This window comes from Lutra lutra, chromosome 9, assembly GCF_902655055.1.
Source record: "Lutra lutra chromosome 9, mLutLut1.2, whole genome shotgun sequence".
Classification (NCBI taxonomy): domain Eukaryota; kingdom Metazoa; phylum Chordata; class Mammalia; order Carnivora; family Mustelidae; genus Lutra; species Lutra lutra.
The window spans coordinates 38,968,447-38,994,634 of NC_062286.1; the positions used below are offsets into that span (position 1 = coordinate 38,968,447).

The 26,188-nt window shown below is 45.2% G+C and overlaps 3 gene segments (V, D, J or C); 1 reads left to right on the forward strand and 2 right to left on the reverse strand.

Moving 5' to 3' along the window:
- LOC125109339 (immunoglobulin kappa variable 3-20-like) overlaps positions 1-1,640 on the reverse strand; it is a 67,828-nt gene extending 66,188 nt beyond the window's left edge. The window contains 1 exon segment of the V gene segment in view: positions 1,560-1,640. Within this exon segment, the coding sequence occupies positions 1,560-1,608 (49 nt within the window).
- On the reverse strand, positions 1-24,373 carry LOC125109332 (immunoglobulin kappa variable 3-15-like). The segment is given in 5 exon segments: positions 1-124; positions 4,504-4,506; positions 6,024-6,033; positions 23,813-24,100; positions 24,307-24,373. Coding segments are annotated over 5 exon segments (444 nt in total).
- LOC125109330 (immunoglobulin kappa variable 2D-29-like) overlaps positions 1-26,188 on the forward strand; it is a 664,016-nt gene that overhangs the window by 606,671 nt on the left and 31,157 nt on the right.

The following is a 26,188-nucleotide window of genomic DNA, read 5'->3' on the forward strand; positions in this document are numbered from 1 at the left end:
TCTGTTGAGGGTCCGACACTTGGTTTCGGCTCAGGTCATGATCTCAGGCATGTGAGATGGAGCGGTGACAGGTTCCCAACTCAACAGGGTGTCTGCCTGAGATTCTCTCCATCTCCCTGGGCCACTCCTCCCCAGAAATAAATACATAGATAAAATCTTAATAAAAAAATAATGAGAGAATTGCCTTTGTGAGAATGAGTACACCCGGGAGAAAGGGAGAAGAGAGAAAAGGGAGGTCGGAAAGGAGCTGGAGCAGAAATGAATGTGCAGGACACTGCCCAAGAAGGCTGGGAAACAGGGCGCATGGAAGGAAAAAGCGAGAGAGACACTACCTTCCACGTGGGAGATTCTGAATAGGCGAGTTCAAAGGTTTCATCCTGGAAAGATTCAGATGGGAGAGTGATGGAGGGTGAAGAAAAGAGAATGAGGAAATAAAAGAGAAATGTCCCAGAGTCCAAGAGGAGCAGGAAGGGAGAACTGATCTGCCAGGTGGAAAGTTCACAGCCCGTTGTCAGAGGCTAAAGACAGACCTTCCTGGCTCACTCCTGCCATGGGATCCTGGGAAAAACGCAGCTTCCTGGGGCAGAAAAACTCCCAACAGCATCCCTAAGACATCTTCACAGCATTTGTCTTCACTAACCTCCCACAAAAAAGGATGCAGGAGGGATGCCTGGGTGGCTCAGTGGGTTAAGTGGCTGCCTTCAGCTCAGGTCATGATCCCAGCATCCTGGGAAAGAGTCCTGCATTGGGCTCCCTGCTCAGAAGGGAGCCTGCTTCTCCCTCTGCTTCCTGCTCTCCCCGCTTGTGTTCTCCCTCTCTCTGGAAAATGAATAAATAAAATCTTTTTTAAAAGGTTGGAGGATGCAAGAAAAGTCAGCTCGTTTCATTTTCTGCTGTGCCTTACAAGCCCTGCAAGGAGTATGTCAGAAGTGACTTCTCAGGCAGATAGGGGAATGCACATGTTCAGGGCTGAGCAGGGAGGAAGCAGCTGGTGCAGTGAAACCTCCCTGACCCGCAGCCCCGGGGAGCAGGTTTGTGATCGAGGCTGAAGCACTGTGGGTGGAAAACTATTATGCTTCATGCAGTAATAGTTTCCCACATCTTCCACCTGGAGGTTGCTGATGGTGAGGGTGAAGTCTGTCCCAGACCCACTGCCGCTGAACCGGTCTGGGATGCCCGTGGCCCTGTTGGATGCACCATAGATGAGGAGCCTGGGAACCTGCCCAGGTTTCTGCTGGTACCAGCTTACATAGTTGCTAACACTCTGACTGGCTCTGCAGTTCATGGTGACCCGTTGACCTGGAGACACAGCCAGGGAGCCTGGAGACTGAGTCATCGTGATGTCCCCACGGGCAGCTGCAATCAGAAAAGTGATACAGACACACTTTATCCCAGTCACACTGAAATATGTCATTGCAAACGTGCTTCCTAATGGTACCACATGGCAGTACATCATTGGGTCTATTTTGGAAATAACCAGTGTTTCTCATTATGTATCTTAGAAAGTTGTTTAAAATGACACTACTCCAGAAGGACTATGGCACTTTTCAGCTTCTCACCTGAGACCCACAGCAACAAGAAGAGGAGGACCTGCCTCTGTGACGCCATCTTGCTGCCCCTGCCTGCCCGACACAGCTCAGCTCACATAGCAATGGCCCCTTTTATACAGCCTGAGCCGCTGGTCTGGGCCTGGAGGGGCTTATGCAAAGCAGTCAGAGAGAACAGAAGCAAATCTCATAAGCAGTGGGTTGTGAAAGTACCAAGTGGAAATGTAAGGAGCCAAAAACAACTCCAAAATAGAGTTGTATGACAGGAACACACAAAAGTCAACTCAGAAGCTCTGGGAACATCTTAGAAGTTCTAAAATGACAAAGTGCTACAAGATCAAATGAAAAGCTTCCATTTTCAATTTAAAAATGTCTTTAGTAAATGAAACAAGATGGAATTGGGAGGGAGACAAGTGAAGATAAGTGACTCTTAATCTCATAAAACAAACTGAGGGTTGATGGGGAGGAGGGGGGTTGGGGGGGTATGGACATTGGGGAGGGTATGTGCTATGGTGAGTGCTGTGAAATGTGTAAACCTGGCGATTCACAGACCTGTACCCCTGGGGATAAAAATATATGTTTATAAAAAACAAAAAAATAAATAAATAAATAAATAAAATTTTTTAAAAAATGTCTTTAAATGGGTTCAGTTTCCAGAAAAGATGTACTTGACTCTTCATATCAATAACCGTGGTAAAATAACAAAATATACTGGGAAATAAATAATGGGAGGCAGGGAGGGGAAAAAGAATTGTAAGGCACAAAAAGAAAATGGAGAACTTTGGGCCCAGCTTTTTATAAAACCTCTGACTGGAGAACATTGAGCTCTGAAGCCATTTTCTCCTGCAGATGGGTAAGGATGTGGCAAACACTTGACCTCGGGTCCGGAATTTGTGCAAGGGCCAGAGAGATGGAATAGATGGAATATAGGCCCAGAATTTTCTCACTCAGGGAGACATGTGGGACCCTCATTGGACCTAGGGGAAGTCTGAATCCTGATATTCAGTTATTCTATCTTTTCAGTTCAATATTTCTGTTTTGTGTTGAATTAACCAATGAACGAAATCTAGGTGCCTTCAAGAAAATTCAGTTCCCTCCAGGGGTTTGAGAAGTCAGCACAGGGTTGCTTGGGCACCATATAAACTTCCTGCACCTGTTCCTCATTCTGCTGTTCCTTCTTAAACAGAGGGAAGGGGGCAAGGTTGGGATTCTCTAAAACAACGAGCATGCAGTCCCGGTGAGGAGGGCAGAGTCTGTGGAGGCTTTGGGCGCACTGCAAGTCCAACCACAACACTTCAGCCATCTTTCCTCTGACTGGGGCACATGCCTGAGTCTTCCTCTGACAGGTGACACTCTGGCTGTTCCATGGGTCCCATGGCTGCTGCACTGCTTCATGACATGAGCCATTTCCTAAACCCAGACAGAGCCTGTATCAAGTACCCCTGCTTGGGGATCCACACCTCACCCTCACAAAGGGTCGATTCTCCCATCGCTCTGCTCCTGAATTTGCTCTAGATGATGGTTAATTCTATGTGTTAAGGGAAGTAGGCTCGGGCGTCTAGTGGGGTGGTCAATGCCAGTTTAGATGTTGCTGCCAAGGTATTTTTTAGTGTGATGAACATCTACATCAATAGCCCTCATCTCCCATGCTGCACAAAAGATTCACCACAGCCCTGTTTCGACTTCAAAAAGGAAAGAAAACTTTATTATTATTATAGAAAAACTAATAGAAACAGAAGAGGAATGGGGTATGCACATACAGGAAGGGAATAGTAGGCAAGAAATGAGAATAAGGACACTTTACCTCATATCGGGTACTTACAACACCCCACCTCACCAGCTGGGGAAGCCCCGGAGACAGACAGGCTGGAGTCCCCACTGAGAGGCCTGGGTGGAGTGTCCTCCCCTCAGGGGACACTTCCAGTGGAATCCCCACAAAGGCCATACTTATAGGGCAAATAACAGGGTTTGAAATGAAACATTTGTTCACCTACGTGCCGTTTGGAACAAGCTGCATGTCCACATTATCATGTTTCTGTATATTCAAGGAGCCCGAGCTATGTGCATCTGCCTCCCCTACCAGATCCCATTCTGGGGGGCCAGGCCTGCCTGGAGCAGGAGGGCATGGTAGACAAGGCTGTAGCTCTTGGTGTCAGGAAGAGAAGGGCCATATTCCTGATGAACATAGATGCAAAAATCCTCCACCAAATATTAGCAAACCAAATTCAACAGTACATTAAAAGGATCATACACCATGATCAAGTAGGATTTATTCCAGAGATGCAAGGATCCTTTAATATCAATAAATCAATTAGCATGAAAGTCACATTAACAAACTTAAGGGTAAAAATCATAGGATTGTCTCAACAGATGCAGAAAAATATTTAATAAAATTCAGTATCTATTTAAAAAAAAAAAAGAAGTACCAAAGGTTATAAAGGATATGGAGGAAGAGGATATGGAGTGGATAATTTCTTTCCTTTATCCTTCCACTCTCTTCCTTCCAGACCTTTCTTAGCCAGCCATGCCGTAGGGCATCCATGTCCTTACTTCAGGCCACTTCCCCAGCCACATTAAGTCAATGACCATTTGTGCTCTTTGAGCGCCTACTAAAAAAAATCTTATTTCATTACAGAATGGTATGGGAGCTGTTCAGTTTAACTTACATCAACATATGATTCGAACCTGGGCTGATCCTGGAGTCCTTTCTCTGCTATTTGCTGGTTGGCAGGTCCTGTGTCTTTAATGAGTTGTGCTAAGAAACAAAGACAGGAGAGCTATTACAATGCAGTAAGAAGTTTTTATTATATGCATAGTCCCCTGGGAACAGAACACACAGCATGCGCCACGGCGACACAGGCAGTACCAAGGTGAGACGCACAGGCAGAGAGAAGTACTGCTGGCCTGTATTTTTTACTGCATATTTCATGAGAAGTAATGGAGAAGCAAAGTCAACAAGCTACTCACACATAGGATTGGAGAGTTTAAAAATTTCAGCAGGCTGCACACTAGAGGTGTGCCACTTATCCTCTGGTAGCCAGGGGGATTTGGGTAGACGGAAATGTCACAGATTGTACCTCTCATTGAGAGGAAAAGAGTAGGATTTGGACTCAGGATTTTCTGGCTTGCATATCAAATGTATGCCCTTGGGCAAGTCTTTTACTGCCTCTGGAAATTAGTTAATTTTGGGAGAGAAGGCCCCTTTGTGGCTGGGGCAGCAGGAATGCAGAAATAAGAAAATGGATTAAGTATAAGGCCTCATGAGGCTGAAAATAGGAGCTCATGCAGGAGTGTTTGGGCAAGAGTGGTGAGTATTGTGGTGATCTGAAACTCTTGTCCCATAAATTAAGTGTGCCCGCTGTATCTGCTTGGGTCCAATACTAAAGAAAATACTATCTCCTTTCTGAGATTGTCTGCTGCTGGGCTCCACCCAATCTGGTGTGTCTGACATTTCTGGTTTAGGACAAACAGCTCTGTTACACAGTTAACTGATGTTCCGTGGACAGGTCTACCAGGGCCTGTGCTATGCTGGGAACTACTTGTTGAAAAGTGAATAGGTTTTTCTTGAGAAGGGCCAAGTCTTGCCAAAGATATGGGAAGTCTGTGCTTTGAGTCTTCATCTGGGCTTACCAGAGTGTCCACAACGTCCTTCTGGACACAGATGCACATACCACCAAATAATAGGAGAAGTCCTAGGGCCCACATAATAGGGCCACTTGCATCGAGACCTAAGCCTGATACAGAATCCCTCCAGACTCTGCATCCACTCTATACTGATGACTTCAAAATTAGCTGATAAACAGAATGGTAGGTTACCCAAGTGTGGAATGTGTTGTCTCAACACTCAGCACTCGACACTCAACAAGATACTGTGCTTCAACCTCCGTGGTTGGAGGTACAAGATGCAAGCACTTGTCCTTTACCTCGGAGAGGATGTGCCCGCATTCCTAAGATATTGGACCCCCTACATAGCCACCAGGGTGGGGGGCCGCATGAATTTTTGTAGGGTTTGCATCCCACTATTGGAGCAAATATGTTTTTGCAAGTTAGCGAAGTCCTCACCATTTCTCACTCATCATGTGCAATTAACAGGATGTAATCGATAGAGTATGGCCTGGTGGGATGCTCTGGGGATGTTTATACAACACACTGGAGCAGAGAGCAGGGAGTTAAGGTAGCTCTGGGCCACGACTGAGGATGTGACCCGCTCTTCACTGCCAGTGAAAGCGAAGCCCACCAGAGGACTGCATTACATCATATGCCATGCCCCCTGCTGGTAGACCTTGTAGTTGGCCCAGCATGGGGTAAGCACTTTCAAAACCTCCACATGCCCAGAAGAGGGAGACTTAACACACCCCGCAAAGAAAGGGGCCCAGTGGGGGATTCTTCTGACAAACTTAATTTTTGAGTATTTAAGCAATACGAATGCCCCACAGTTTGCATATCTTCTTCCTCTTAGATCTGAAGTGTTTCTGCCTCTCAGAGTCTTATAACAGAGTGTCTGGGTGTGTGGCATGAACACACTGGACCCATTGAAAGCAGCAAGATGGTGACTCCATCACAGTCCTTGGCCTTCTGCTCCTCTGGGTTCCAGGTGAGAATATTTGGACAAAGCAGGTCAAAGTGGGGGTATGATTTTCCATCCTGACTTTCTTTCTTCATTGGGAATCTTTCCACAGATGAATTTGGCTTATTTTTAAAAAAAGTAGTATTCTCTGTCCTACCTAACTAGATACTGGCGACTTCCATGTACATATCCTGAGACTCTGCTAATGTTTCCTGTGTGGTTTCAGCCTCCCATGGAGACAATGTGCTGACCCAGTCTCCTGCCGTCCTGTCCATGGCTCCAAAAGAAGGAGTCATCATCACCTGCCGGACCAGTCAGAACATTAACAATTGGACTCAGGGACACAAGATGGCGGGGAAGTAGGAGGGGGCGCCGTTTCAACCTGTACCCTAAAGTGAGCTTATTACCTACCAAAGAACTCCAATCACCCGTGAAAACAGCCTGAGATCAGAATTATACACGTCCGGATCGCTACAGGGGCAGAAGACACCAGTGGGCAGGTAAAGTGGAGTGGGAACGTTGGACTGATATTGGAAGATAAAAAAAAGGGGGAGGGAGCCACCAGAGGCGACCGATTGGAAAGTAATACCCCAATAAGAGAGTGCCCTACATCTGGGGACCAGCATTAACTTGGAGACTGGTTGAAAGCATTCAAAAAGAGCAAAGGATCGCCGGGGGAGGGCGGGGAAATTGTGGGAATCAGGGCGGCTAGGGACAAGGGCTTAAGTCCCCAGACCCAGGACAGCCTCCCCTGGTGCTGAGCCAGAGAGAGTGCAGCGGAAAAACCAGGTCTTGGTCCCTGAGCCTCCAGCACGCCCGAGAACGCGTGGGGTCCAGCTCCTGTGAGGGGCTGGGAGCCTCGCTGGATGGCAGAACACTGAGCCCTGCTACAGAGCCTGAGATGCGCGCTCCCCTCACCCTCCCCTGAGAGAGCTGTGCGAAGGTCCAGCCTGGTGCTCTCGGACCCACGCCCTGCTATCAGAGCCGGAGACGTGTCCAAGACCCAAACCCACCCCTGAGAGAGGTGCCCACAAGCCCGGCGCTCATAGACCCAGAAAGACCAGGCACTCCCAGCCCGGGCCCGCGGGAAAATCTCAGTGTGTGATCGCTGCTTGGAACCTCTCTGGCAGTCGTGGTTTTGGGTACAAGCAGAAGATCCTGCATCCCCCAGGACCGAAACTCGGAACCTGCTCTGCCAGCGGCCAAGGGGGAATTTATATGGGCTCTGCAGCACCCACAGGGGACCAGACTGAGGTTTCTTTCTGAGAGGCAGGTCAGGGTGCAGTTTGCTTTCCTCTAAACCTACAAAAACCATCAAAACTGGTCAGGGCGAGAGAAAAAAAAAAGTGAACAAACATAAAAACCTCCAGAGAACAAAAGCCTGAAAAAACCGGTTTCCTCAGAGCCCACCACCCTGAGGGGGGAGGGAGGGCTTAACTCAGCAAACATCATTGACTGAAAACCCACGTGGCAGGCCCCTCCCCCAGAAAACCAACCAGGAAAGACAAAAAAAAAAAAAAAAAGACTATAAGAGAACAACCACCACTACCTCATAGGACAACTTTTATTTTTAACTCGTTCCCACCATTCTGGTTCATTTTTTTATATATATAGATAATTTATTAACCTATTTACCATCACAGTGAGATGTCCCGTACATCAAATTCCATAATAACCTTCTAACCTGAACTTTTTGATACATATACCTGTGTTTTTCTTTTGCATTTCTATTTTTTTAATTTTGTTTTAAATTTTGGTTTAGTTTAGTCTAGTTTATTCCTTTTTTATTTGTATTTTCTAATATTCATATAGAGTTAAACTTCAAGGTAATCCCCTTTCCCCAAACAATGCTACCCTTATAGGTAAACCAATTTTTAATCACCCTTTATCTTAGGAAAGTTGAATCCTTTAACAAAGATATCAAGATACATCCAGGAAGAATCAAAACAACCTTCCTCGCCCACACTGAGAATTTATAACCACTCTCCCATCTTTTTCTTCCGCCAGTGTTTCTGTGTTTTTGTGTTTGTCCTGATAGTATATAAATCTTATACTTGGGGTTCTTTTTGACGAGGTTCTTCCTTTATTTGCTTGTATATATATATATTTTTTTTCTCTTGTCATATACTTTTATCAGTCTTTTTCTTTGTCTGTTTTTGTTTGTATACTTCATAAATCTTACCTTGGGGCCAATTTGGGCTGAACCTTCTCTTTTATCTTCCTTTTTTTTCCTGTCTCTCTCTCTCTCTCTCTTTTTCTTTTTCTTTTCTTTTTTCTCTCATTTGGGTGTGGAATCCTGATTGCTCAGAAGCATTCCAGGGTGCACCTTGACTGCACCAAGGTCGATACATCCAGCTACATCTGTTCAGTCATCTCTGACCAAATGACTAGGAGGAGGAATGCCCAACAGAAGAAAAATACAGAGGATGGGCTTTCTGCAACAGAGCTAATGGCTATCAACATAAACAATATGTCAGAAAGAGAATTCAAGCTAACAATTATCCAGGCAATGGCTAGGTTGGAGAAAGCCATGGATGACCAAACGGAATTGATTAGGGTAGAACTGAAAGCCACCAGGGATGAGGTTCACAATGCTCTCAATGAGTTCAAATCTAATCTAAATTCTCTAAAAGCTAGGGTAACTGAGACAGAAGATAGAATTAGTGATCTGGAGGACAAACAGATAGAGAGAAAGGATCAGGAGGAAGCCTGGAACAAACAGCTTAGAAGCCACCAAAACAGAATCAGGGAAATAAATGATGCCATGAAACATTCCAACGTCAGAATTATTGGAATCCCTGAAGGGGAGGAGAAAGAAAGAAGTCTAGAAGAACAAGTGCTTCATGAAAATTTTCCCAATCTCGCGAATGGAACCAATGTTCATGTACTAGAGGTCGAACGGTCTCCACCAAGGTTAGATTCCAAAAAAACATCAAGGCACCTGATAGTCAAATTGAGGAATCATAATTGTAGATATAATCTCTTGAAAGCCACTAGGACAAAGAGGCTCCTAACTTACAGAGGAAAGCCCATCAGCATAACCTCAGACCTGTCCACAGAGACCTGGCAAGCCAGAAAGGGCTGGCAAGATATATTCAGGGCACTAAATGAGAAGAACATGAAGCCAAGAATACTTTATGCAGCAAGACTGACATTCAAAATGGATGGAGAGATAAAGAGTTTCCAAGACCGGCAAGGCTTAAAAGACTATGCAACCACCAAGCCGACACTGCAAAAAATATTAAGGGGGGTTCTATAAAAGAGGAAAAATCCTAAGATTAGCATTGAACAGAAATATAGAGACAATCTACAGAAAGAAAGATTTCAAAGGTAACACAATGTCAATAAAAACGTATCTATCAATAATCACTCTCAATGTGAATGGCCTAAATGCTCCCATAAAATGACACAGGGTTGCAGATTGGATAAAACGACAGGACCCATCCATATGTTGTCTACAAGAGACCCATTTTGAACCTAAAGATACACCCAGACTGAAAGTGAAGGGATGGAGAAGCATCTTTCATGCCAACGGGCCTCAAAAGGCGGCCAGGGTAGCAATTCTCATATCAGATAAATTAGATTTTAAACTAAAGACTGTAGTCAGAGATACAGAAGGACACTACATAATTCTTAAAGGGACTATCCACCAAGATGATCTAACAATTGTAAATATCTATGCCCCCAATATGGGAGCAGCCAATTACATAAGAGAACTATTAATCAAGATAAAGAGTCATAATGATATGAATACATTAATAATAGACTTTAATACGCCTCTCTCAGAAATAGACAGATCATCAAAGCAGAAAATCAATAAAGAAACAAGAGCATTGAATGACACATTGGACCAGATGGACCTCATAGTAATATACAGAACATTCCACCCTAAAACAACAGAATACTCATTCTTCTCAAGTGCTCGTGGAACCTTCTCCAGAATAGACCACATACTGGGTCATAAATCAGGGCTCAACTGAGATAATTAAAATAAAAGACTGAGATAATTCCCTGGATATTCCCTGGATATTCCCTGGATATTCCCTGGATATTCTCAGATCACAATGCTTTGAAACTGGAGCTCAATCACAAGGAAAAGTTTGGAAGGAACTCAAACATCTGGAAGCTAAAGACCACCTTGCTTAAGAATGCCTGGATCAACCAGGAGATCAAAGAAGAACTGAAACAATTCATGGAAACCAATGAGAATGAAGACACTTCAGTCCAAAACCTATGGGATACAGCAAAGGCGGTCCTAAGGGGGAAATGCATAGCCATCCAAGCCTTCCTCAAAAAAATTGAAAAATCCAGAATACACCAGCTGTCTCCACACCTTAAAGAACTGGAGAATCAACAACAAATTAAGCCAACTCCACACACAAGAAGGGAAATAATCAATATTAGAGCAGAGATCAATGAGATAGAAACTAGAGATACAGTAGAACTTATCAATGAAACTAGAAGCTGGTTTTTTTGAAAGAATCAATAAGATGGATAAACCATTGGCCACACTAATCCAAAAGAGAAGAGAGAAAGCTCAAATCAATAAAATTATGAATGAAAGGGAGAGATCACAACTAACACCAAGGAAATAGAAACAATCATCAGAAGTTATTATCAACAGTTATATGCCAATAAGTTAAGCAACCTAGATGAAATGGATGCATTCCTGGAAAACCACAAACTCCCAAAATTGAACCAGGAAGAAATTGACAACCTGAATAGACCGATATCTAGTAATGAGATTGAAGCAGTGATCAAAAACCTCCCAAAAGACTGGAAGAGATTATGCTGAGTGAAATAAGTCAAGCAGAGAGAGTCAATTATCATATGGTTTCACTTATTTGTGGAGCATAACAAATAGCATGGAGGACAAGGGGAGATGGAGAGGAGAAGGGAGTTGAGGGAAATTGGAAGGGGAGGTGAACCATGAGAGACTATGGACTCTGAAAAACGATCTGAGAATTTTGAAGGGGTGGGGGGTGGGAGGTTGGGGGCACCAGGTGGTGGGTATTGTAGAGGGCACAGATTGCATGGAGCACTGGGTGTGGTGCAAAAATAATGAATACTGTTATGCTGAAAAAATAAAAAAATCTCCCAAAAAACAAGAGCCCAAGACCTGACAGATTCCCTGGGGAATTCTACCAAACTTTAAAGGAGGAATAACACCTATTCTTATGAAGCTGTTTCAAAAAATTGAAGCAGAAGGAAAACTTCCAGACTCTTTTTATGAAGCCAGCATTACACTGATCCCCAAACCAGGCAAAGACCACACCAAAAAGGAGAATTTCAGACCAATAACACTGATGAATATGGATGCTAAGATTCTCAACAAGATCCTAGCAAATAGGATCCAACAGCATATTAAAAAGATTATCCACCATGACCAGGTAGGATTCATCCCTGGGCTACAAGGATGGTTCAACATTCGCAAATCAATCAATGAGATAGAACAAATCAATAAAAGAAGAGAGAAGAACCACATGGTCCTCTCAATTAATGCAGAAAAAGCATTTGACAAAATCCAGCATCCATTCCTGATTAAAACACTTCAAAGTATAGGGATAGAGGGAACATTCCTGAATTTCATAAAATCTATCTATGAAAAACCCACAACAAATATCATTCTCAATGGGAAAAAGCTCACAGCCTTCCCGTTGAGGTCAGGAACATGACAAGGATGCCCACTCTCACCACTCTTGTTCAACATAGTATTAGAAGTCCTAGAAACAGCAATCAGACAACAAAGATAAATAAAAGGTATTCAAATTGGCAATGAAGAAGTCAAACTCTCTCTCTTCACAGATGACATAATACTTTATATGGAAAACCCAAAAGACTCCACCCCCAAAACTACTAGAACTCATACAGCAATTCAGTAATGTGGCAGGATACAAAGTCAATGTACAGAAATCAGTGGCTTTCTTATACACTAACAATGAAAATACAGAAAGGGAAATTAGAGAATTAATTCCATTTACTATAGCACCAAGAATCATAATATACCTGGGAATAAACCTAACAAAAGAAGTAAAGAATCTGTACTCGAGGAACTACAGAGCACTCATGAAAGAAATTGAAGAAGACACAAAAAGATGGAAGACCATTCCATGCTCTTGGATCAGAAGAGCATGTTAAATGTCTATACTGCCTAGAGCAATCTATACTTTTAATGCCATTCTGACCAAAACTCCACCGGTATTGTTCAAAGAGCTGAAGCAAATAATCCTAAAGTTTGTATAGAATCAGAAGAGACCTAAAATTGCTAAGGAAATGTTGAAAAATAAAAACAAAACTGGGGGCATCACGTTACCTGATTTCAAGCTTTACTACAAAGCTGTGATCACCAAGACAGCATGGTACTGGGCATAAAAACAGGCACATAGACCAGTGGAACAGAGTAGAGAGCCCAGATATGGACCCTCAACTCTATGGTCAAATAATCTTCGACAGGAAAAAATATACAGTGGAAATATACAGTGGAAATATATAGTGGAAAAAAGACAGTCTCTTCAATAAATGGTGCTGGAAAAATTGGACAGCTTGCTATATGTAGAAGAATGAAACTTGACCATTCTCTTACACCATACACAAAGATACACTCGAAATGGATAAAAGACCTCAACGTGAGACAGGAATCCCTCAGAATCCTAGAGAACATAGGCAGTAATCTCTTCAATATCAGCCACAGCAACTTCTTTCAAGATATGTCTCCAAAGGCAAAGGAAACAAAAGCGAAAATGAACTTTTGGGACTTCATCAAGATCAAAAGCTTCTGCACAGCAAAGGAAACAGTCAACAAAACAAAGAGGCAACTCACGGAATGGGAGAAGATATTTGCAAATGACAGTACAGACAAAAGGCTGATATCCAGGATCTATAAAGAACTTCTCAAACTCAACACACACAAAACAGATAATCATGTCAAAAAATGGGCAGAAGACATGAACAGACACTTCTCCAATGAAGACATACACATGGCTATCAGACACAAAAAAATGTTCATCATCACTAGCCATCAGGGAGATTCAAATTAAAACCACATTGAGATACCACCTTACACCAGTTAGAATGGCCAAAATTAGCAAGACAGGAAACAACGTGTGTTGGAAAGGATGTGGAGAAAGGGGAACCCTCTTACACTGTTGGTGGGAATGCAAGTTGGTGCAGCCACTTTGGAGAACAGTGTGGAGATTCCTTAAGAAATTAAAAATAGAGCTTCCCTATGACCCTGCAATTACACTACTGGGTATTTACCCCAAAGATACAGATGTAGTGAAAAGAAGGGCCATCTGTACCCCAATGTTTATAGCAGCAATGGCCATGGTCACCAAACTGTGGAAAGAACCAAGATGCCCTTCAACGGATGAATGGATAAGGAAGATGTGGTCCATATACACTATGGAGTATTATGCCTCCATAAGAAAGGATGAATAACCAACTTTTGTACCAACATGGACAGGACTGGAAGAGATTATGCTGAGTGAAATAAGTCAAGCAGAGAGAGTCAATTATCATATGGTTTCACTTATTTGTGGAGCATAACAAATAACATGGAGGACATAGGGAGATGGAGAGGAGAAGGAGTTGAGGGAAATTGGAAGGGGAGATGAACCATGAGAGACTATGGACTCTGAAAAACAAACAGAGGGTTTTGAAGGGGCAGGGGTGGGAGGTTGGGGGAGCCAGGTGGTGGGTATTATGGAGGGCACATATTGCATGGAGCACTGGGTGTGGTGCATAAACAATGAATTCTGTTATGCTGAAAAGAATTTTAAAAATTATCGAATATTATTTGAGGTCTTGTATTTGCCAAAAGACAGTGTTATTTTCAAATACATGAGGAAATTGATTTTGCAAAAAGTACAGATTTTGATGCCATAATAAATGAAATTGCAGAAAAGCAATCCAGAAAAATCTTATACTCAGTCAAGATATCAAATTAACAAAGTCTTACCATTTATTATACATATTTATTGTATTATTTTAAATTATAATACACAAATATTATTCTTGCAAGTTCATCTGTTTGGAAGTTTATCATGAGCTTATTGTAATATTTGCAAGTGTACTGCCAGTATTACTTTGCCAGTTCTAATACGCAAGTGTTATTTCTGCAAATACTTATTTGTCTCTATTTGCTCTAGCCCTGTGGGTCCGAGAACTTCAGCCCTGCTGGCCAACAGAGCCAGGTGGTCAAGGGCTGCCAGGGCACCAGACAAGTGCACAGGCTCTTTCCAGGAAGAACCAGGGACCTGGAGCTGGGCAGAGAGAGAATGCAGAGTGCAAACACAGGCTTCCCCCATTTCCAGGGAGGAATGCAGTCATTCCATAGATGTGTTCTGAATTGGAAGCCTAACTGTTAGGCAGGAGTCTTTAAGATCTGAAAATAAGCTTCTTTGAGGGAAAGACTGGGAGGTGGGCAGTTCTGTCTGCTCCCTGTTACTTTGTTTAGTATTGTCTTGGGGACTCAGTGCATGTACCGCTGGCTTCCAGATCAAGGTGTTTTGGGGCCGGTTCCTCAGGTGGAAGTCTTGCAAGTTGGGGCACTTGAAGTTGAGTCCAAACCCTTTGCTATTCAGGGAGAAACCGGGGGTTACAAGTTTCCTTCCAATGGTATACTGTTCTGCTGGAGGTGGACTTTATGGCAAGAATGTGTCCCAACATTGTGCACGTGTTTCAGTGTGGGTATGACTTCTTTAACCCAATGTGTAGGAGTCCCTCAGCTAGTTTCTGGATGTCCCACAATAGGAATTGTCCCATGTGTAGGTGTAGGTTCCACATGTCCAAAGGAGGAGGTGAATTCAGAAGCCTCCTGGAACACTGACCATGAACCAGAACTTCTTTTTCTTTGGATTCCTATGGAAGATATTTGGATCACAGATTTTAAGTGTTTCCTCATTTTTTGTTTTAGCCTCATTGGCACACAGGGCTATACTATTTCATCTATACAATATAGTGATTCAACAAGTTTATACATTATTCTATGGCCACATCTGTCACCATACAGTACTATTAAAATATCACTGACTCAAATCCTTATACTTTAAAAAATATTAAATAAATAAATAAATAAATATTTCTTCTTTCTGAACTTATTTTTCTGGATAGCTGGTTGTCCGACGTTGACTAGCACAATAATGGTGCAATGTAGGCTGTAACTGTTTTCTCATGGTTCCCTATTTTGTATTTCTACCACCACTTTTTTCTACCAAAAAGTTTTTAATCCCAATGAAGTCCCAATAGTTCATTTTTTGTCTTTGTTTCCCTGGCCTTTGGAGAAACATTCAGCAAGAAGTTGCTGTGGCCTAGGTCACAAAGGTTGCTGCCTGTGTTCTCCTCTAGGATTTTGATGGATTCCTTTCTCACATTGAGGTCTTTCATCCACTTTGAGTCTATTTTAGTGTACAGTCTAAGAAACTGGCCCAGTTTCATTCTTCTGCATGAAAATGTCCAATTTTCCCAACATCATTCATTGAAGAGATTTACATTTTTTCCATTGGGTATTCTTTCATACTTTGTCGAAGATTAGTTAACCATAGAGTTGAGGGGTCCATTTCTGCTTTCTCTGTTCTGTTCCATGGGTCTATGTGTCTGTTTTTGTGCCAGTACCATTCTGTCTTGATGATGACAGCTTTGTAATAGAGCTGTAAGTCTAGAATTGTGATGCCACCAGCTTTGCTTTTCTTTTACAACATTCCTTTGGTTATTGGGGGTCTTTTCTGGTTCCATATAAATTTTTGGATTATTTGTTCCAGAGGAAGATACAAATCAGCAGGGTGTGAGTGAGGAGGTCCTAGCTTATAAGTCTCTGTGGTCCTTCCATTTGTATAAGGTAGGCGGGCATAGGAGAAGGAAGGTTCTCAGTGCTTTTGTGAGGTGTGCGTACATCTGATCCAGGGCATTATTTATAGGTACCTGTCCAGACAGGTTTAATCCAATCCTGTTAGTGAAGAAAGCCTTGCGGGGCAGTGCAGAAAGTAACTTTGTTATAAGAATGACCTAAGTGGGGGGTGGACACCTGGGTGGTTCAGTCAGTTAAGTGTTCGCTTTCAACTCAGGTCATGATCCCAGGGTCCTAGAATGGAGCCCCATGTCTGGCTCTCTGCTCAGTGGGGAGCCTGCTTCTCCCTCTGCCTGCCCTTCTGCCTACTTGTGCTCTCTCTCTGACAGATGAATAAATAAAAATCTTAAACAAACAAACAAAAACAAAACAAGAGTAATGCTCTGGAAGAATGGCATCACACCTGCACCTTTCCCTTCACGACCCAGACTGCCACCAAAACGGAGCCCACTGAGAATCGACTCATTCCCCAGACCCTGTTCCTCCCCTTCCCTCTGAAAGCCAAGCATCTTCTACAGTCGGCCAAGCCCAGACACCACAGATAGCCACGGTGAGATCTCCCAGCCTCAGAAGCAGAAACCATGACCTTCAGGATATCCCAGGGAGCATCTGGGCCCACAGCTGGAGCTTTTGTTGCTATTTCCAACACTGTGGGAGGGTGGCTGCCAGCTGCTGCCAGTAGTAATGGGTTGCACCTTACGTCTCCAGAGCCTCTGATGGTGAGACAGTTAAGAGTTCCCACCCACATCCAAATCCCAGGGTTTTGTGGTTTCAGAGGAAGAAGCAAATCAGCAGCCAGTGGGTTAGGAGGACGTGGCTTAGAAGTCCGTGTGGTCCTTCCACCTTAGAAGCTAGGCGGGCAGAGGAGAGGGAAGCTTCTCAAGGGCTTTTGGGAGTTGTGTGGACCTCTGGACCAGGGTATCACTTACATGTTCCTGTCCAGACAGCTTAATTCAACCCCATTACCAAAGAAAGGGGCAGTGTGGGAGGTGAATTTCCTCTGTGGTAAGAATCTGCTGTACATAATTTCCATCAGCAAATCCCAACCCCCACAGGGGTGCCCTCTCTTTCCCTGGCCGCTGCTGAACTGAACCCTTGTCCATACATTAAGGTCTCTGTAAAGACCTCTGAACCCCAAAGCATAGGGAAACTAGAACCCCAGTGTATGATCTGGTACCTAGATATGTGCAAGGATGTTCAGCGAATGACAGACCCTGGCTCCCTCTAGAGAAGAGAACCAGCCTCCACCCACCTATAAGGCTGAGAGCTAAAACATTTACCTTTCCCTCTGAAACTGAATGATACACAGCCCTTGGCTCATTAGCACAACAATACATTTAGCTCCCTACCCCATGCTGGTTTTAAAAGGATCCTAAGTTTTGAGGGGCTAGAATATATATTCCATTGATTTCCACTCTAATTTTTATATTTCCTTCATTCTACCTGCTTCGTTTTTGTTTGCTTTTTATTTTCTAGGTTCCTAGGGAAGGAGCTTAAGCCATTGCTATGAGATGGTTCTTTCTTTCCTAATTCAGGCATTTTTCAAGTTAGATGTCTAATATTATTTGTTTATCAATTTATTACAAATTTAACACAAAGCCGTGAGAAATATTAGCTATTTCTTCAGTTGAGAAGCAACAGGAGAAATATGAGAAGCTAGAAGGGAAACATGGTCCTGAGGGGTGGGTCTGATGCAATTCATGATCCATTACCTGGGGAGATTTTGTATTTGATGTCCTCAGCACTGGAGACTCTTGGGAGAAAGAATTTGGAAATAAACAAACAAAAAAGCCTTATGTAAGTGCCACAGTTGTAGCAGACATTCCAGGGTGGGGGGGGGCATGACAACTACATGCCCTGCCATTCAGTGTGGGCAGAATCTGTGACTTCCTCCTAGTCCATGCAATATTGCAGAAGGGAAGAGAATTGGCAGTGTAACTACCATCCCAAATCAGTTGATTCTGAGATAATTAAAATGGAGATTATGCTGGCTGGACCTCACTAAATCAAGATGAAGCCCTTAAGGAAGGAACTAAGATCTCTCCCTTGTGGATGAATTTCCCCTTGCTGCTATGATTAGTAAGGATCTCACATGTCAGGAAATTTAAGTGGCCTCTAGGACATTGACGTGACCACTGGCCTGCAGCCACCAAAGTTCAGGACCTTTAGTCAGATAGTCACAAAGAAAAGAATCCTTCCCACACCTTGAAATGACCTTGGAAACAGATTCTCCAAGCCTCTGGATGAGAAGAGAGTCAGGCCAACACCTTGTCTCATCCTGGAAGACCCCAAGAAGAGAACCCAACTAAACCCTGCCCAGAAGCCTGACTCCTAGAAACTATGTGATGATCAATGTGTGTTTTAGCCACTAACTTTGTGCTAAATTTTTGCGGGGCAATATAAAAGGAATAGGACAGTAAAATTCCTATATGGTGATACAGTGTTACAAGCTTAGAAACTAGTAGAATTCTGAGGACACTGACATGTTACAGGGCACTATTTGTCAGTTTTCCCAGGTCCCCTTGGGGAGGATACAGAAGCCCAAGGGAGGCCAAGGTAGGGGTGGAGACGGATGTGAAAACTGACCCTTTCATCCCTGACACTGTGCACACTCAGGCTTCTGGAGTTCACTCTACCTGTAATGTTCAAGAAAACAGAAAAAGAAGACAAGAGAAGATCTTGGCCAGATACATGATGGGTCTCATAGAAAAAGGACATGATAATCGGACAAGGAGAAAAGGACAAGTAAATATATCTAGGACAGAAGAAGTCATTTTGAGAAAGACGCAGAGATGGAGAAACCTGAATCAAAGGAGCACAGACAACTACATCCAGTTCTTAGTTTCTGAACAACATGGAGGGTGATTATGTGAGCCCTGTAGTCATATGATTGTTAAATTATAAAACAGGTTATGTGGAAAACACAAACACACAGACACATGTCAGTCAGAGATTCTCCTCTCTCATGGTCTGACCCTTTTACCCAAACCACCCAGAGACCCTGGGTCATGAGGAGGAACACCTGAGGGATGGAGCCTCACTGAGCAGCCGCCTGGGGAGGGTTTTGTTTACACCCAGAGCACTGTAGGAGGAGTCTCCTTGCTCTGCTGGCAGTAATAGTTGGCAGCATCGCCATCCTCCACGGGATCAGTCGTGAGACCAAATGCAGTCCTAGACCCACCGTCATTGAACCTGGCCGGGACCACACACACTCGACTGGATGCTTTATAAATCAGGATTCTCAGATGCTGTCCTGATTTTTGTTGATACCATATAATAAAGTGGGTAATGCCCAAAATATCACTGACTTTCTGACTGGTCTTGCAAGAGATGGTGGCCCTCTGTCCTGGAGACACAGTCAAAGAGGCTGGAGACTGGGTCAGCACAATGTCCCCAGTGCAGCCTAGAATGAGAAACTCAACCAAGTTGACAGAGGTACTGAGAGCATCTCAGTGGAGGCCCACAGAACTGATGACCTTGTAGTCAGGATGATGGACAAAACTCTGAGGAGCCAGAAAACAGAAGGGAAGTGGGCAACTGGAACTCCACGCCAAATGCTTGAATTCCAGCCACCAAAAACCCAGAGACACCAAAAGCATCGAAGCCACAGTGAGTTTGCCCACCATTTCTCCCTGTGCTCCGGTCTCACCAGAGCCCAGAGCAGAGGATCCACAGCAGGGGAGCCCCGGACCCCATCTTGGAGAGCTGGACTAGGGCCTGCTTCTCGGGTGCCTTTAAGGATGTTGAGAGCAGCCTGGGGTTTTTTCTAATGACACAACATGCAAATCAGCTCAGAAGACCTTGAGGTTGTGCCCAAAGGGGCATGTGCTCTCAGAACACCCTGTGGGACTTGGGGTCACAAGAAATTTCCAAGTATAGCTCAAGCATGTCCCAAGGGACTGGGGCACCAGTTTCTTAAAACTTTGCCTTCTAGTCTGATGCCATGTTGGGGAGTGCCCTGGGCTGTCCTACTGTGAGGATATAGGTTATTTCAGGAACACTTTTAATCCCTACAATTACCACAGTAATTTATTTCAAATTGTGATTATGGTCAGGAAGAGAAAACTGTGGGATTATAAAAGAGTGAACTAGGGTAGCCTGGCTCCGATAGGGAGAGGAAGTCAGCCCCACTGAGTAAAAGGCCTTCAAATGAAGTCCTGACATGTCCTCAAGACCTGGAAAGGGTGAGAGGGCTGAGCATGGAACCTTGGCGAAGGCTGGGAACAGACACTAATCAAGGAACTTGCCTCGGTGTGGATAAGCCCAAGACTCTATCTGCTCAGTCCTGGAAACCAATGTCCTGTCTTCCTGAAGCCCTCCCAGGCAGAGCAGTAACTCCTGCTCAGAGTGGAGAACCCCCTGTGCCCAACTCACATTCACCCTGCCTCCAACATTGACATGGTGTGAAAGCACCATGACAAAGCCCAGAAGACAAACCCGTGTGAATCCCAACTTGCAAGGTAGAGCACATCCTGTATCACCTCAACAATTTCTCATGAACTAATTCTTTGTCTTCTACAAAATGCCCTCCCAAGTGGCTCCCAGTGACTTTTCCCAGACAGAAGCAGGCTGAGCCCCATGTGACTTACCATGGCCTAACTGATCATTCTAGTTGTTTGTCATCTGTCAGGGCGAGGGCCAGGCAATGGCAGAGGGTCCAGGGCAGTGGCCAGCAGGCAGCCACCACCAGATACCACCACGACCTTGGAATCTGCCAGCTCTGCCTTCGTCCTCCATGGGGATTTGCATCAACCTCCCACCCCTATTGCCTCCACCACAGGCCTGATGCTGCTCACTGGGTCTTTTCCATGGAGGTCTGAGTAGCCTTGGGAGGGCAAGAGGCAGCCTGACGGTGCCAGTTCCTCAGGCTCCTGCTCTTATGATGCAGGCAAGAAAATGTCCCCAAGTTGAGAGTTCCCTCAGGGGAGACTCTCGTGCTCCCTGAGAAGAGTGATATTGGGAGGGAACAGGAAATGAATGCCACCAACCGCACAGGTTTGTTCAAGGCCTGGCCTCACCTTGGGAGGCCCACTCTGGCTCTAACAGAAACACAGCATCTCCGCATCAGCCCAGTGTGCCTCTGATGGCAGCTTCCGGTGGGCTCATGACATTGTCCCAAGCTGCCAGGTCCCTGGCAGTTCCCCAGGAGAGAGTCTCCATCAGCTGCAGGGCCAGTGAGAGCCCCCTCCACCCAGCCAGGAAGCACTACTTGGCCTGCACCAGCACAGGCCAAAGGCCCTCATTTACCTCCCTTCCACCTGAGTTAATGGGGTGCCCACCCATTCAGACGCAGCGGCTCTAGGGCAGACTTGACTCATACCATCCACAGCCTACAAGCTAATGACAATATGGCTGACTTCGGTCTTACAACATCAGGATGTACCATCACAATGACAGGACCGCACATCAGACTTCAGCCCTCTCTCTGGGTCTCCTGCTAGTCATGATAGCCCCAATCTGGCCCTCTCCACTCAGGTCCCTACCTCCCTTCCCATTGCCTCCAACAGCCGTCCCCACATAGAACCTCCTCTCTACCAGATGTTTGTAGTCTCTGTCTGCTGAGCATTCCTATTTCCTGACTTTGCCATTCAAATTTTTCCAGAAAAAAAACATCTCACAACGGAGAAAACACTACATCTCAGTCTATCCATGTGCTGGAACCAATGCACATTATTCTTTTCCCAACATATTTTTAACATTAAAAAAAAAAAAGTCTTCTAGCGCAAAACCAGGAGCAAAGAGCAGGCTCCTTTTGTCCCTAGAAAACATTTTAAATTTGGAAGGAACAGCAAAGGCAGATTATACGATGGTGCAGACAAAAAATATGGAACACAGGAGAGATAAAGGACTCACCACCTGGACACCTTCTCCCCCGATGCTCCCCACCAAACCACTGACATGCACAGTAGCCCCCACCCCCGGTCTCTTCTAAAAATGCCCTGAGCCTCTGTTTTTCCCGCGCAGCCTGCTCACCGAGCTTCTGTCGCTCCCTTCAGCCACTTCTAGAGACTTCTAGGCCTGCCTAGAAAGTGGAAGAACAGTGTTTGTTTGAAATCAAGATAGGTAGACTATACCACTCTAGTATCATTCCTTATTGCAGACTAACACCAGCCCCAAAGTCTCTCCTGGTTTCTGGAATATTTTAGTTCCCTCCTCCTACAGCCTCTCACAGCCTGTCACAATTCCTGGTGGTTTCAGTGTATTCAGTATATGACCTTCCATTACCTGCTCTCTCAGTTGTTTGCCTTTTCCTCCTCCAATTGTCTCTTCCCCACCCAATCTCGATCAGTCACTCCCATGGCCATGTCTTAGGTGCTCCATCAAAAATCATGACAAGTTCTCCACCATTACAATGCTGAGCATCTCAGGGGTGCCTGGGTGGCTCAGTCGGTTGAACCTCTGCCTTCAGCTCAGGCCATGGTCCTGGGGTCCTGGACCCGAATGCCCAAGAGACGACTTTAAAGGAAAGGTGACAAGTGGTGAAAAAAGGTGCTGAGGCACAGCATCCCGTGTTCCTAAAGTGATAGGGTTGAAGAGTGAGGGCATCAGAGCGCCTGGGTGGCTCAGTCTGTTGAGCATCTGACTCTTGGTTTCGGCTCAGGTCATGATCTCAGGCATGTGAGACCGAGTGGGCCCAGGTCCCCACTCAACAGGGTGTCTGCCTGAGAGACTCACCATCTCCCTCAGCCACTCCCCACCAGCAATAAATAGATAGATAAAGTCTTAATTTAAAAAAAAAAAAAGAGGGCGCCTGGGTGGTTCAGTGGGTTAAAGCCTCTGCTTTCGGCTCAGGTCATGATCTCAGGGTCCTGGGATCGAGTCCCACATCGGGCTCTCTGCTCAGCAGGGAGCCTGCATCATCCTCTCTCTCTGCCTGCCTCTCTGCCTAATTGTGATCTCTGCCTGTCAAATAAATAAATAAAATCTTTAAAAAAAAAAAAAAGAATGAGAGAATTGCCTTTGTGAGAATGAGTACACCTGGGAGAAATGGAGAAGAGAGAGAAGGGAGGTAGGAAAGGAGCTGGAGCAGAAATGAATGTGCAGGACACTGCCCAGGAAGGCTGGGAAACAGGGCCCATGGAAGGAAAAAGCGAGAGGGACACTACCTTCCATGTGGGAGATTCTGAATAGGAGAGCTCAAAGGTTTCATCCTGGGAAGGTTCAGAGTGGGAGGGTGAAGGAGGGTGAAGAAAAGAGAATAAGGAAATAGAAGAGAAATGTCCCAGAGTCCAAGAGGAGCAGGAAGGGAGAACTGATCCGTAGGGTGTAAAGTTCACGGCCCATTTTCAGAGGCTAAAGACAGACCTTCCTGACTCACTCCTGCTGTGGGACCCTGGGAAACACGCAGCTTCCTGGGGCACAAAAACTCCCGACAGTATCCCTAAGACATCTTCACAGCATTTGTCTTCACTAACCTCCCACAACAAGGGATGCAGGAGGGACGCCTGGGTGGCTCAGTCAGTTAAATGGCTGCCTTCAGCTCAGGTCATGATCCCAGCATCCTGGGATAGAGTCCCACATCAGGCTCCTTGCTCAGTGGGGAGCCTGCTTCTCCCTCTGCCTCCTGGTCCCCCTGCTTGTGCCTCTCTCTGACAAATTAATAAATAAAATCTTTAAAAAAAAAAAAAAAGGTGGTGGGTGGAGATGCAGGAAAAGTCCAACCCCTTCATTGTCTGCTGAGCCTTACAAGTCCTCCAAGGAGTAAGTCAGGAGACGTGACTTCTCAGGCAGATAGGGGAACACACATGTTCAGGGCTGAGTGTGGAGGAAGCAGCTGGTGCAGCAAAGCCTCCCTGACCCTCGGCCCCGGGGAGCAGGTTTGTGTTCGAGGCTGAAGCACTGTGGGTGGAAAACTATTATGCTGCTGACAGTAATAGTTTCCCACATCTTCCACCTGGAGGTTGCTGATGGTGAGGGTGAAGTCTGTCCCAGACCCACTGCCGCTGAACCGGTCTGGGATGCCCGTGGCCCTGCTGGATGCATAATAGATGAGGAGCCTGGGAGCCTGCCCAGGTTTCTGCTGGTACCAGCTTACATAGTTGCTAACACTCTGACTGGCTCTGCAGTTCATGGTGACCCGTTGACCTGGAGACACAGCCAGGGAGCCTGGAGACTGAGTCATCGTGATGTCCCCACGGGCACCTGCAATCAGAAAAATGGTGATACAGACACACTTTATCCCAGTCACGCTGAAATATGTCATTGTAAACGTGCTTCCTAATGGTACCACATGGCAGTACATCATTGGGTCTATTTTGGAAATAACCAGTGTTTCTTATTATGTATCCTAAAAAGTTGTTTAAAATGACACTACTCCAGAAGGACTATGGCACTTTTCAGCTTCTCACCTGAGACCCACAGCAACAAGAAGAGGAGGACCTGCCTCTGTGACGCCATCTTGCTGCCCCTGCCTGCCCGACGCAGCTCAGCTTAGCAAAGGCCCCTTTTATACAGCCTGAGCCACTGGTCTGAGCCTGGAGGGGCTTATGCAAAGCAGTCAGGGGGAACAGAAGCAAATCTCACAAGCAGTGACTTGTGAAAGTATCCAGTGGAAATGTAAGGAGCCAAAAAAAACTCCAAAATAGAGTTGTATGACAGGAACACACAAAAGTCAACTTAGAAGCTCTGAGAACAACTTAGTTCTAAAATGACAAACTGCTACAAGATCAAATGAGGAGCTTCCATTCTCAATTTAAAAATGTCTTTAAATGGGTTCAGTTTCCAGAAATGATGAGCTTCACTGTTCATACCAATAACCCTGGTAAAATAACAAAATATGCTGGGAAATAAATAAGGGAAGGCAGGGAGGGGGGCAAAAGGATTGCAAGGGCACAAAAAGAAAGTGGAGAACTTTGGGCCCAACTTTTTATAAAACCTCTTACTGGAAAACATCAAGTCTGCAGCTTTTTTTCTCCTGCAAATGGGTAAGGACGTGGCAAACATGTGAGCGTGGGTCCTGGAGCTGTGCAAGGTCCAAAGAGATGAGAGATGGAAGACAGGCCCAGAATTTCCTCACTCGGGGAGACATGTGGGACCCTCCTTGGACCTACGGGAAGACTGAATCCTGATTTTCAGTTATTCTATCTTTTCAGTTCAATATTTCTGTTTTGTGTTGAATTACACAATAAATGAAATCTAGGTGCCTTCAAGAAAATTCAGTTCCCTCCAGTGGTTTGAGAAGTCAGCACAGGGTTGCTTGGGTACCATATAAACTTCCTGCACCTAGTCCTGTTGTTCCTTCTTAAACAGAGGGAAGGGGGCAGGGCGGGGTTCCCTTAAGACCCTGAGCATGCAGTCCCGGTGAGGAGGGCAGAGGCTGTGGAGGCTTCAGGCACAGTGCAGGTCCAGCTACAACATTTCCACCATCTTTCCTCTGAGTAGAACAGATGCATGAGGCTTCCTCTGGCAGGTGGCACGCTGGCTGTTCCATGGGTCTCCGTGGCCACTGCACCGATTCGTGACATAAGCCATTTCCTAAACCCAGATAGAGCCTATGTCATGTAGACCCTACCTGGGGAGCCACACCTCACCCTCAAAAAGGGTCGATTCTCCCATCACTCTGCCCCTCAATTTGCCCCTGATGATGGTTAATTTTATGTGTCAATGGAAGTAGGCTCGGGCACCCAGTGGAGTGGTCAATGCCCATTTAGATGTTGCTGCCAAGGTATTTTTTAGTGTGACGAACATCTACATCAGTAGCCCTTATCTCCCGTCCTGCACAAAAGATTCACCACAGCCCTGTTTCGGCTTCAAAAAGGAAAGAAAACTTTATTATTATTATTATAGAAGAATTAATAGAAACAGAACAGGAAAGGAATCTACACATACAGGAAGAGAACAGTAGGCAAGAAATGAGAATAAGGCCACTTCACTTCATATGAGGTACTTGCAACACCCCACCTCACCAGCTGGGGAAGCCCTGTGGAGACAGACAGGCCAGAGTCCCGAGTGAGAGGCCTGGGCCGGAGCGCCCTCCCCTCAGGGGACACTTCCAATGGACCATCCCCACAAGGGCCATATTTATAGGGCAAATAATAGGCTTTGAAATTAAACATTTGTCCACCTATGTGCAGTTTGAAGCAAGCTGCATGTCCACATTATCATGTTTCTGTATTTTCAAGGAGCCCCAGCTATGTGTGTCTGCCTCCCCTCCCGGATCCCATTCTGGGGGGCCAGCCCTGCCTGGAGCAGGAGGGGATGGGAGACAAGGCTGTAGCTCTTGGCGTCCAG